The sequence below is a fragment of the Aspergillus fijiensis genome (assembly GCF_003184825.1).
Source record: "Aspergillus fijiensis CBS 313.89 unplaced genomic scaffold BO72scaffold_10, whole genome shotgun sequence".
NCBI lineage: Eukaryota > Fungi > Ascomycota > Eurotiomycetes > Eurotiales > Aspergillaceae > Aspergillus > Aspergillus fijiensis.
The window spans coordinates 510,446-523,152 of NW_024468986.1; the positions used below are offsets into that span (position 1 = coordinate 510,446).

The following is a 12,707-nucleotide window of genomic DNA, read 5'->3' on the forward strand; positions in this document are numbered from 1 at the left end:
GAAAGAGAGAAAGGAGATGGGCGGGGGGTCAATTAGGGCTAGCCGAACGGGGTGTCCACCAGATACCAATCGGGCCATTTTGACAGAAAAACCGGCCGGAGAGAGGGAGACTACGCATCCATGGTGCGAAATAGAGTAAAAGAAATTCTCCGAGGCGTGGCCAACAATGATACAATAGGCGCAATCCGAGTTAACCTTAAAGAGGCTCTGCCGCCTCTGCCGTTCTCCAGTGACCGATAGATAGGTAGCTAGCTATTGATTCGTCTGACCGCATCGACGGCCCCAACCTCCCCAACCTCTAACGTTTACCCCCCTCCTACAACACCATGACCATCTCCGTGGGTGTCTTTTGCCCACAGAGCCGTGCTCCCTCGGCGTCATACTTGCAGTCCATACGGCAATTTATTCTTACCCACCCCATTCTCCAATGTCTGGTAACAGAGATCGTCACATTGAAGGAGGTGCAGACATTGCTCGCGATGAAGAACGCGGCAATCAACCGCCTCCCCCGGGCGTTGCAATATACGGATCACCTCATCCAGTGGTTGGTGGCCGGGGACGGAGATGCTGCTGCGTCCACGCAGTCCGGTATCGTCGCCTTGCCCCGACTTGTCATCCTCCAGGTCGCCCAATACTTCCAGTACTTGGAGAGCCAGCAGATCACGCATGCAGACGTCATCGCCCAGGTCCGAACTGCAAGCGGCCTGCAGGGCTACTGTGGAGGCCTCCCCGCGGCCCTTGCACTCTCGTGTGCGGCCAGCGAAACAGAGGTTGGCCCGTTGATCTGCACCGCCATCCGTCTCGCGTATGCCATCGGACTGTACGCAGAGCTGGGTGATGACTCCACAGTGCCTGGGGCGACGACGATCGTGGTTCGCCTGAAGTCGGAAGGCCAAGCTGAAGACCTGGTGCGACACTGTCGTCATGTAAGTGAATCCAGAATGATAGAGAGAGAGAAAGGTTGACTGATACGAAGGCTCCTCTGCCTATCTCCGACCCGCCATAGACCTACATTTCCGCCATCACAGACCCTCGGTCAGTTAGCCTAGTAGGTCCGGTTGACGAACTGGCGGCACTCCAGGAGCGCGCATCGGACCTGGGACTGCTCGTGCAAGCCATGGACCTACGAGGCAAGACGCACAATCCGGAAAATATGGACCTGGCGCGGGACCTGGTCGCGGTCTGCCGTGAGTCGGAAATGCTGCAACTCCCGGGACCAGAGCATCTGAAGAGCCCAGTTCGATCGAATCGGACGGGAGACTTCATTACTGGTAGAGGATCATTGAGCGAGGAAATTGTTCAGACAGTGCTTGCCTCCAGATGCGAGTGGTATCAGCTGCTGTGCAATGTCGCAAGGGGGCTCCAGGAGACCGGAACACCCACGCACCAAATCGTTTCCTTCGGCGTGGGCGACGTAGTCCCCCTGATGCCATTTAACAAGCTAGGGCTGAGGATTGAGAAGCAGGACTGGGGGGCGCCGAAGAGAAGGCTTGGTCCGGAGAAGTTGCCGTCCTACCCGGACGACGCTATAGCCATTGTTGGCGCGTCCTGTCGGCTTCCTGGAGCGAATACCATGGAGGAATTATGGGGGGTTCTGTCCGAGGGGCAGGATCGCCACGAGATGCTCCCAAGGACCCGGTTTGATCTTCATGGTGCCTTCCGCGCGCGCCAGAGCGGCCCTTTTGCTGCTCAGCGGCAGTTCTACGGAAACTTCCTGGACGGGATCGATCAGTTCGACCATGCTTTCTTCGGGATTAGCAAGAGGGAGATGGCCAACATCGACCCTCAGCAACGGGTGTTGCTGGAGCTGGCCTATGAAGCAATGGAGTCCAGTGGCTACCTAAAGTCCCACCGGCGCGACCGCGGCGATTCAGTGGGATGCTTCATTGGGGCCAGTTTCGTGGAATATCTGGACAATACGAACGCTCATGCGCCGACGGCATACACGTCGACCGGCACGATCCGGGCCTTTCTTTGTGGGCGGCTGAGCTATTACTTCGGATGGAGGGGTCCCGCCGAGGTAATCGACACGGCGTGCTCTTCATCCTTGGTCGCCATTAATCGTGCAGTGAAGGCGATCCAGAGGGGCGAATGTTCCATCGCGCTAACTGGAGGTATTAACCTCATCACTGGGATAAACAACTTCCTTGACCTGGCGCGGGCGGGGTTCCTGAGCCCTACCGGGCAATGCAAACCCTTTGACGAACGGGCAGATGGGTATTGCCGCGCTGAAGGGGCCGGGCTAGTCGTGCTGAAACCACTCAAACAAGCGCTTATGGATAAGGATCGTGTCATGGCTGTCATCCCCGGGGCAGCGACCAACCAGGGGGGGTTGTCGTGCGGGATTACGGTGCCAGAGCCCAAGGCCCAGGTTGAGCTTTACCGTGCCGTCCTGGACCAAGCTCGCCTGGACCCAGCCCAGATTACCTATGTGGAAGCCCACGGGACAGGAACCCAGGCGGGGCATCCCCTGGAGGTTCAAAGCATCCGATCAGTGCTGGGAGGCTCGACACGAAGCACTGACCTGACGATTGGCTCGGTGAAAGGCAACATCGGTCATTGTGAGACCGCCGCCGGAGTGGCAGGGTTACTGAAGGTTATCTGCATGCTGGAGCGTCGCTCGCTCGTCCCACAAGCCAGTCACACGTCCTGGAACCCTACGATCCCGGCCCTGGCACCTGACCGGATGCGCCTTTGCAGCACACTACAGCCCTGGACGGCTCCCCTTCTCGCAGCCCTCGTAAACTCCTACGGGGCGGCTGGTTCAAATGCGGCCATCGTATGCTGCGAGTCTCCACGCCAACCCTCGCCGCAGCAGCAGCAGCAGGAACAGATCCAGAGGCGTTGGCGATACCCAGTCATCTGCAGTGCGTCGACAGAGTCGAGTCTGCGACGCTACCAGCAGGCACTTGCCGCGTTTCTGCGGAGAACGAGCCCCCCACCCGCCATGGCAGCCGTGGCATACACCTTGTCCGAGAAGCGGCCACTGCACAAATACGCCAGCATCGTTGAGTCGGAGGGTGTGGAGGATCTCGCCCGCCAACTGGCAGATGGCGCCCCGACGCCCATCATCGAGCGCACCTCGTCGCCGGCTCCTATTGTTCTCGTATTCGGTGGCCAGAGTAGGAAAACCATTGGGCTGAGGCAGGATCTGTACCAGCACTGCGTGGCCTTCCGCGCCTACCTTGACCTCTGCAACGACACCCTCCAAGAGCTGGGATATCCATCTATTTTACCTGCAGTCTTCGACACGACTGAGCTGTCCGACATCGTTGTTCTCCAGACGGGGTTCGTTTCGGTTCAGTATGCAAGCGCCCTCACCTGGATTGATGCAGGAGTCGAGGTCACGGGGTTGCTTGGGCATAGTCTGGGCGAGCTCACATGCTTGGCTGTCAGCGGCATGTTATCTCTCCGAGACATGCTGCGACTCGTAGCAGGGCGCGCTACCTCGATGAAGGTCAGATGGGGGGGCGACAGGGGGAAGATGAGTGCAGTCTTCGCCAGCCTAGAGGAGGTCAAGGCCCTGATTGAGGGCCAGCCTCTGGAAATTGCCTGCTACAACGCGGAGAACAGTTACGTGGTCTCGGGGGAGACTCGAGCAATGGCGAACCTCCAAGCTCGGCTGCTCGCCTCCCCCGTCAGGTCCGTGGCGGTCGATACGAGCCACGGATTCCATTCCATGCTCGTGGAACCAGTTGTCGATGACCTGAATAGACTCGGTGAGTCCCTGCATTGGAGCGCCCCGCAGATCCCGGTGTACCCGTGTTCTCGTGAGGCTCGAGATACGCCGCTGCCATACAATCCGGGGGCACACGCACGCGAACCGGTCTTCTTCGCACATGCCGTGCGGCGGATTGAAGCCCGGCTAGGCGCCTGTATCTGGCTGGAAGCCGGAATGGACACCCCCATCATCCAAATGACGAAAAGAGCGGCCGCGAGCCAAACGCATGCCTTCTGCGCCATGGCGACCAAAGACGGGGTGCAAGGGTTGGATGCGCTCTCGCACACGGTAGCCAGCCTCTGGTCTCTGTCCGTGCCGGTCACTCACTGGCCCTTCTTGCAGCCACATGACCAGGTTTGGCTACCCCCATATCAGTTTGAGGCGACCCGGGGATGGTTGCATAATGTCGATCGAGCAGCCGAGATCCAGCAGCAGCTCGACCAGCACACCACAGCAGCAGCGAGGGAAGACGCAAGGCACGCAAAGGAAGATGCGATACCTCGATCAAAACTCGTATCCTTATTACCCTTGACCGGGGATCGCACTGAAGACCAAGTGCGACACTTCAGAATCGACGGGATGAGCGAGCGTTTCCGGAGGATTGTGTCGGGACATGCAGTGAGGCAACGACCGTTGTGTCCGGCATCCGTCTACCTCGAGTGTGTTGCGATGGCACTCGACCTGATTGGGGAGCAAGAGGGGGGCCGGCCCATGAAGGGCACTGAATGGGCGTTCGAGGACCTCAGTATCCAGGCCCCGCTTGCAACCGGTGCGGAAATGATCGAGCTCACCCTCGAAGAGAGCCCGGATGCGGCTGGCCGTCGGTACATGTTCTTGGTGCGGAGCCGCAGCCAGCCGCTCTCGAATAACCACACTTTGCATGCCAAAGGCTGCGTTACTCGGGAGCGTTCCTCCAACCTGCAGCCAGTAGGCCGGCTGCTAGGCCGACACGTCCAGGCACTGCAGGACTCGGGTGACGTGGAACGAATGCAGGCCAAACGCGCGTACGGGCTATTCTCCCGCGTGGTCACGTATGCGGAGTTTCTCCGAGGTATATCCCAGATTCGCATCCGAGGCAGCGAAGGTCTAGCAACGGTGATCATCCCGGGGGGCCAGCCTGGACTGGACGAGAGCACAGCTATAGCACGATGCGATGCGGTCAGCCTGGACAACTTCATCCAGGTGGTTGGGCTTCTGATCAACACTAGCGAGCTGGTTGGCGTCGACGAGGTGATGGTTTGCACGGGTATCGACAATTGTACTCTGTCCAAAGAGTGTGATTTGCCCCTTGGGGATGGCGATCAACGCGATCCGGCCCAAGTCTATGTATCATACAACGACTGTGGCTCCGGACAGGCCGTGGGTGATGTCTTTGCCTTTTCATCCCGGGGAACGCTGATCGCTGCCATCACTGGCTGTCACTTCACGAAGATGGCAATCAGTCGACTGGAGCGACTCCTCGATACTGTCAATCGCACTACTGCCGCCGCTGATCAAGCACGCGCGGTGGCGCCTGTGGCGGTGGGCGGAAGGCCCATGACAGACAGCAGCGAAGCAGAGATGCCGATGACGCCAGATCTGAGCAGTGAGACGGGCCCAGAGGAGAACGAAGATGAGGACGAGGATGAGCAATCTCCACCGGACGTTCGAGCAATGCTAGAGTCCTACACCGGCGCCACCGCGTCCAAGATCCTCAACACGGCCGTACTCACGGATCTGGGTCTCGATTCGCTCGCAGCCGTCGAGATGCTTGGGGAGCTAGCCGCCTTCTGTGATATCACCCTGGACAGTCAGGACCTTTTGACTACCACCGTCCAAGAACTGGAAACGCAAATCGGGCGCGCGCATAGCGCTAGGCGATCACCGCCGCGCAGGCACCCACCAAGGGCCACAGCCGAGAAGCCATGCACGGCAGCCGCAAGACCCTCGAGAGACATGACGAGAGGGGTGAAGGCGATTGCCCAGGTCATGCAGGTCATCTCAGAACTGACTGGGATCGAGGTCGATCAGGTCCAGCATGATATGACACTGGAAAAGCTTGGAGTGGACTCGCTTGCGCTGGTGGAGGTGGTCGCAGCTGTATCCGATGCAGCGGCCCTCCCTATTTCAAGCGAGGGAATTGTCCTCAGCTCCACCATTGCCGATTTGCTTGCCCTTCTCCCAAGAGTCGGTCAAGAGGCATCACAACCAGAGCCTCCTTCCAACACCTGCCCTGCGGTTACTGCCTTGCTTCCACCCACACCAACCCCAATTCGCCCCTCGCTGGAACAGGGCCCCTCGTGGCCCCGAGTACGGCTTGATCCTATGCGCGGCATGCGATACAGCAATGCGAAGCTAGCAAATCATGCCGCTCGGCGGGGCTATACGTCCTACTGGGACGATGTTGCCGTTCGCCAAGATCAACAGACTCTGGCGTACGTCGTGCAGGCTTTTGCAACCCTTGGGGTGGACCTGCAGAGCATGAGGCCAGGAGAAGCGATTCCACACATCGAAGTTCCGCCACAGTACCGGAGGCTGCTTCAGCGACTATGGGCCATAGTAATGAAACACGGAGCAGTCGCCCAGGGAGGCCAGGGCGTCCGATCTCGCGGGCCCAAAGAAGATCGTATTCCGCCGCCGGACCATCTACATGCGGAATTTGTAGCCCAATACCCCACGTATGCCATCGAGGCCCGCCTGCTGGCCTTGACTGCCCCCCACCTGGCTACCGCCCTCCAAGGGAGTGTCGACCCTGTCAAGCTACTTTTTGGGTCACCGGCGGCCAGTCAGATCATGGAGGAATACTATGGCTGTTCTCCCATGCTCTCGACCGCGACTGATCAAATGGTCGACTTTGTTACGGGGTGCATAGGCGGTTCTCAACCGAAGGCTGCTGTCTTCCGCATACTGGAAGTCGGAGCCGGCACTGGGGGCACCACGGTTCGTCTTGTCGAAGCACTGGCCAAATGTGGCGTTGCGGTCCACTACACCTTCACCGACATTTCGGCCAGCATGGTCGCCAAAGCCCGCAGGCGATTTGCGCACGTGGAATGGATGCATTTTGAGAGGCTCGACCTTGAACAAGCCTCACTTCCCCATATGAGGGGGAGTTTTGACATGGTAATCGGCACGAACTGCGTGCATGCCACCCGGAACAGGGTACTCGCAACCAGTCGCATCCGAGAGATGTTAGCCCCCGAGGGGCTTATTGTCCTGTCGGAGGTGACCCGCATCATCGACTGGTATGACCTGGTCTTTGGCCTGCTCGATGGCTGGTGGTTAGCCGCGGATGAAGGGCTCGCCTATCCGCTCCAGGCAGCCAGCGAGTGGGTGAAATCCCTGCATCGGGCGGGATTTGGCTCTGTCTTGGTCTCTGAGGGCCGCAGCGAGGATTTGAACACCCAGCAGCTGCTGGTGGGTTGCAAGGCATGTGACATGGCAGGCCCTGACGATGAACAGAGTCCCATCCTCCGCGCCCCAGCCACAACTCAGATGGCGATGATCAAGGAGTCTGTTACCTACAAGATCGTGCACGGGGTGGAGCTCGAGGCGGACGTCTTCTTACCCGCTCCTTCCATGGCCGATGTCAACTTGGAGAATCCAATGGCCATTGCCCTCATGGTGCACGGCGGGGGGCACATGACGCTCTCCCGTCAATCGGTGCGTCCTGCACAGACCGCGTATCTTCTTGCCAATGGGTTTGTGCCGGTCAGTATCGATTATCGACTCTGTCCCGAGATCAACATCATCGACGGCGCGATGGCGGATGTGCGAGACGCGTATCTCTGGGCGCGCCACACGCTGCCAAAGTGGACCATGCTCCGTCAGCGAGGCATTCAGCTGGATGCCGAGCGTATTGTTCTAGTTGGTTGGTCGACGGGGGGCCAGCTCGCCATGTCGACTGCATGGACAGTGGCTGCGGCCGGGGAACGGCTGCCCTCCGCCATCCTGTCCTTCTATTCCCCATGCGACTTCCTTTCGACGGCGGACGTCTTTGCCAGCGCACAGCTACCGCCGGTGCATGCATTCACCGACCAGCAGGTTCTGGAAATCCCGCTGGCAAGGAATCCGTTAACCCAGCACGAAGTCAATGACTTCGCGAGTGGCCGCCAGACGGGCTCCTTGGGATGGCTAAAGCCCGGAGACCCTCGGTCGGAACTCCTGCTTTCGATGTGCCGGCAGGACAAGGGATATGGACTTTCACTCATGCTGAATGGGGGGAGATCCGGGGCAGAGCGGCGGCAGCACAGACGGGTGGGCGACTTGATCGCCGAGGGATGGCCAAGTAACGAGCGGCAAGCGTGGATTTGTCCGACTGCACAACTGATGGCCGGCAACTACCGGGTCCCTACATTCATCATTCATGGGCGTCAAGATGAAGTTGCCCGGTTCGAATCGGCCGAGCGCTTCCACCAAGAGCTCCAGCGACAGGAAATTGCCTCGGGAATGCTACAGTTGGAGCATGCCCATCACATCTACGACCTGCACCTGAAGCCTGGAATGGTGGAATGGGATGAACAGGTGGCCCCGGGGTATAACTTCCTGTTCAATGTTGTGGGATAGTTGGGCCAGCAGCAGCACGGTCTCATTAGCTTTTAACTGCAGGCGCGAGGTGGAGTGAACCATATGAATCGCGGAGAAAGTTGATGTCACTGCAGGGATGCTAACCACGCTGGAATAAAAGGTCAAAGACTGGTCAAATTACTCCGCGCGGCAGTGATTCAGGACTGTGACTGAAACAATGAGGCTTGGGTGGCGACAAGGGGGTTTGGAGATGCGAGATCGATTTGCTTGTTTTCCCCCCACCCCCAAAAGCCGCCTAGTCTGTTGTCCAATTGAAAGGTACAGAGGGAATTGGTTTTCTTGTTTTCTATTCTCCTTTGTGTGCTTTCAGCTTCCCCCTTGAGCAGGGGATCGGCTCTGATTACGCTACTCGTGATTAGGTGGAGAATGAGCCCGCAGCTTTGCGGACTTTCATGTACGGAATGCAGAGTACACAAACAATCTTCTGGGCGCATATGCTTACTTCGGTTCACACCTTGGGTACTGGAGAGTTCCAAGCATCATGGAAAGATTGACGGTATGGTACGTTACACCACAGTACTGTGTACTGTACTCTAGTTTTGGATATTCAGCATACTAACAACTGGTACAAACCTATACAACCTCATTCCATCATCCAGGTCAGATGTACAGTTACATTCACCTATTAATGACCAAGGTACGTGCTGGACAGTAACTACTGTACTGTGTACTACTAGGCATCTACTTTTGACCCGCTCGCCCCGCCCTGAATGCACACGCCTCTAGATTTCAGCCCTAACCTGACTGGTCGGGATGGGGTATGATAAGCACTGGGCAGGGAACAGTAGTCCTGGTGGCTTACCCCCCTAGAACCTCCCTACCCCACCTCAATTGTTTGCTGCTGCGTCCTGTCGTCCATTCTTGGACAGATACTCCTGGGTAGTTAGTGTTGACCGGGTTCAAGGTTGAGGGGCAATTTCTAGAGATATAGCGCGAACTTTGTCTGGTACACATTTAGTCCGCAATTATCCAATGTAGTTGTGGTTGTTTTGAACCCACTTGAACAGGTCCTGTGGAATTATGTATCTTCGGGCCCAACCCCACTTCCCCTTTTCTTAGTCTTAGGGCCTTGCTGCCCGATTCCACCCGCATAAAGTACTTCTCTACATATATAGTGTATCACCCGTTGCTATCCATTGAACGTATGAGCTATCAAGGCAAGGCTTCCTGATTCTACTCGAATTCCCCTTGGGGCCATGCAATCTCCCACCGAGTGGAAGTAGCCAGATTTAAGCAGAAAGGATACCCCGCCAACCATGGAGTCGATCCAAGTGCAAAAATACTCCTTTACGCAGCTAGACAAGGTTCGTCCAGAATATCTCCTTGATCATTTTGCGCGGAGACTGAAATTCTTTGATCTTGATCACGGCGGGTGCAGCTTGGTGAAGGAACTTACGCAACTGTGCGTTGATCCTCAATCTCCCCACAATGCTTGACAATATAGGACCACTTCACCAACCTGTGCGTGGACTGAACAGGTTTACAAAGGACGCAATCGGCAGACAGGGGAAATCGTAGCTCTGAAACAGATTCATCTAGATCCGGAGGAAGGGGCACCGTCAACAGCCATCCGCGAGATTTCCTTGATGAAGGAACTCAATCACGAAAACATTCTCAACCTGTACGATGTCATCCAGAGCGATGACCAACTGATTCTCGTATTTGAGTTCATGGACCAAGATCTGAAAAAGTACATGGATACTCGAGGTCTGCAAGGCAGGCTCGATCAGTCCACTATCAAGTCGTTCATCCACCAAGTGCTATGCGGAACCGCATTCTGCCACCAGAATCGCATCATTCACCGGGACCTGAAGCCACAGAACCTGTTGATCAGTAGCTCCGGTCAGCTCAAGCTGGCGGACTTTGGCCTGGCTCGCGCGATTGGAGTGCCGGTCAACACCTTCTCCAACGAAGTCGTCACGTTGTGGTATCGGGCGCCCGACGTGCTCTTGGGAAGCAGGGCATATAGTACGAACATCGATTTGTGGTCGGTCGGCTGCATCATGGCTGAGTTGTATCTCGGCCGGCCACTCTTTCCCGGGACCTCCAATGACAACCAACTCCAGTTGATCTTCCGTCTCCTGGGCACCCCGACGGAAGAGTCATGGCCGGGCGTCTCCCGGCTGCCCGAGTATAGGCCCAACCTCTACCCGCAAGGAACGAGGACGGACATCCGACTGGTGTTCGGGCAGATCGACGAGCCGGCTCTGGACCTTCTGCAGAAAATGCTTCGATTGTGCCCTGAGCAGCGCATCAGCGCTGCGCAAGCCCTCCTGCACCCCTGGTTCCGTTGATCTCGGGCTCCGCCATGGCTCTTATATTGCTTCTACACCGTCGGCAGGTTTTACTACGTATGTATCACGAAATCGGGCCCGGATCTTGTAAACGCGTTGAAATTGCCAAAGACTAGGAATGAAACAGAGCTCTCAGACTCCGTGGGCCTCTTTTCCCTGTCCATGTGTCTCTAGAAGTGAACTATTCCCCCTTGATGCTGACTTCGAGGATACTCTCAGAATCTGGCTCCAGAGTCCAGATCTTGTCGATCTTCAGCCCGGCGGAATCAATAAGCTCCGCCCACTGCCGCTCTGTTCGTTCCACGGCGGCGTTGACTGCCATCACGAAGAAGTCGGAGTGCGTGGCAAAGGAGCAGGGCCCTTCCAGAGGGATGCTGAATTCGTTGATCAGGATCTTCGAATAACCGGGCTTCATGGCATCTCGAATGTGTCCCAGAATGATGCGGCATCGATCGTCATCCCAGTCATGCAAGACGCTGCGGAAGTAATATGCACGGGCTCCTGCAGCGCAGGTCAAGTCAGTGGGCCAGTCAGTTCCACCGGGCGCAGTTTTCCCACCACGACGACAGCAGGGCGAGAAAATCTCTTACCTTTGATTGGCTGCTCGGTGAAGAAATCGTGCGCCATGGCCTCCATGCCATCGACCAGCTCCACGCGCTCGATGGTTGCCGGACGGTCCTGCAGTACCATGCGGCCAGGGATATTGGGGTACCGCTGTTTGACGGCTTTGAGCTCATGACCCACGCTGCCTCCGACATCCACCAGGAGAACTGCGTTCGGATCCTGCTTGTCGATTTCAGGGACCAATTCCTGCTCGAGCGGATAGAAGTCCAGCCACTGGACATGGCCCACGCGCTGGGTGGTCATGAAAAGGTGAAACGAATGGAGCAGATCGGGCTGGGTCGCGAGCCAGTCGAAATATTTGACCCCGTTGAATTGCTTGTTAAAGGGCATCGCAGCGGGATCGGTCGGATTCTGATACTTGGTCTCCTTCAAAAACCTGGGGATGGTCATCCAGCCAGCGTGAATCACGTTGTGGCTTTATTGTTGGATCCCCCGTCGACACAGGTGAGCAGAGGAATTGAGATGCTTTTTGGGAGGGTGGAGGGATGGAGTGGTCCAGGCAATTGGCGGATGGCATGAACTCACAATAGATCGAGTCCCGAGATAGCCTTCACAGTAGTCATAGCCCGAGTCACTTTGTTGGGGCTGTAGACCTCCAACCCCGCCTCGTCGACAGCGTGGATCGACGTAAGACCTCTCATGATGCGTGCTAGCAGGGTCTCGTTGGCACCTGTAGCCACTGCCAAGTCATGGAGGGAGACCGGCTGCTCGCTGGCAACCACCTTCTGGAGAATGCCGGAATCGACTCCAACCTTCAACAGCAGGGGATCGATAACCTATGAGTGTGTAGAGCCACGGGCCGTCAGAGACTGATTACATCAGGGTGCCAGAGAGAATGGAATACTCCAGTCTTACCCCATAGAGGTATTGCTCTACTATCTGGCCCTCATTCTGGAGGGCAGAAGTCAATTTCTGGCTCGTAGCCAGGAGCTCCCGGCGCGCCTGGCGGCATCGCGCACTATCCGGGTCAAAACTGGCCAGCTCCTCCAACAATCTTCCAGTCTCTGTCACCCTCGATAGCAGGGATTTGACTTCAGGGTCCATGGTGATGAGAGCGTGGATCGAAATGAAAGGAGTAAAGCCTAACCCAGTCTTATATAAAGCCTCTTAACAAGATCCAGGCTGTTGTGAGTGCTTCACTTCTTTCGCCTTCACGCATCCCCCCCCTCTGCTTCCTCGACCCTGGTCATTTTATGGGGGCTATTGCATCATGGCTTTCTTCATGCCAACACCTATATGTCGGGGGGTTTTGGAGGATTTTGTCCCGAGCTAATTCCCCCTTCGAGGATTAGCTGCATCAGCAGTATGGCGTGCCTCTGTTGAGATTACCCCACCTCAGCGCTCTCCGACCGGTGGGTTTTTGACTGTGTTTCACAACCTACCTATGCCCTCGGGGGTATTGTCTCTTTTCTTGAATCTTTTCTTTTTCTCTCTTTCTGTCTGGTCTCAACCTTTCCGTTCCCTCCGGTACTAGGCAGGAGAAAGCCTCTGTCCAGGTCAGCCGC

At 56.9% G+C, this 12,707-nt stretch overlaps 3 protein-coding genes across 3 annotated transcripts; 2 read left to right on the plus strand and 1 right to left on the minus strand.

The window, feature by feature from the left end:
- Positions 1-219: 219 nt before the first annotated feature.
- Positions 220-8,263, plus strand: BO72DRAFT_484062 (uncharacterized protein; the record flags this gene model as incomplete). The annotated part of the gene is made up of 3 exons (XM_040947837.1): positions 220-926; positions 1,007-7,114; positions 7,160-8,263. The coding sequence occupies exons 1-3, from the start codon at positions 327-329 to the stop codon at positions 8,261-8,263; spliced, it is 7,812 nt and encodes a 2,603-aa protein (XP_040804223.1). The 5' UTR covers positions 220-326.
- A 1,177-nt stretch (positions 8,264-9,440) lies between these two features.
- Positions 9,441-10,578, plus strand: BO72DRAFT_423560 (cyclin-dependent protein kinase PhoA; the record flags this gene model as incomplete). Its single annotated transcript, XM_040942846.1, has 3 exons — positions 9,441-9,588; positions 9,663-9,686; positions 9,763-10,578. The coding sequence occupies exons 1-3, from the start codon at positions 9,541-9,543 to the stop codon at positions 10,576-10,578; spliced, it is 888 nt and encodes a 295-aa protein (XP_040804224.1). The 5' UTR covers positions 9,441-9,540.
- Positions 10,579-10,691: 113 nt separating this feature from the next.
- On the minus strand, positions 10,692-12,344 carry BO72DRAFT_423563 (S-adenosyl-L-methionine-dependent methyltransferase). The gene is made up of 4 exons (XM_040942847.1): positions 12,058-12,344; positions 11,728-11,978; positions 11,169-11,617; positions 10,692-11,079 (listed from the first exon to the last, which is right to left on the minus strand). Exons 1-4 carry the CDS (start codon positions 12,244-12,246, stop codon positions 10,760-10,762), a joined length of 1,209 nt encoding a protein of 402 aa, XP_040804225.1. The 5' UTR covers positions 12,247-12,344; the 3' UTR covers positions 10,692-10,759.
- Positions 12,345-12,707: the final 363 nt, after the last annotated feature.

Excerpts from the sequence above, each read along its gene's own strand:
- BO72DRAFT_423563 (XM_040942847.1), bottom strand. The coding sequence starts at position 12,246 with ATGGACCCTGAAGTCAAATCCCTGCTATCGAGGGTGACAGAGACTGGA. Across the intron at positions 11,979-12,057 it reads TAGAGCAATACCTCTATGGG|GTTATCGATCCCCTGCTGTT; the intron begins GTAAGACTGGAG and ends ACACACTCATAG. Across the intron at positions 11,080-11,168 it reads CACCGAGCAGCCAATCAAAG|GAGCCCGTGCATATTACTTC; the intron begins GTAAGAGATTTT and ends CCTGCGCTGCAG.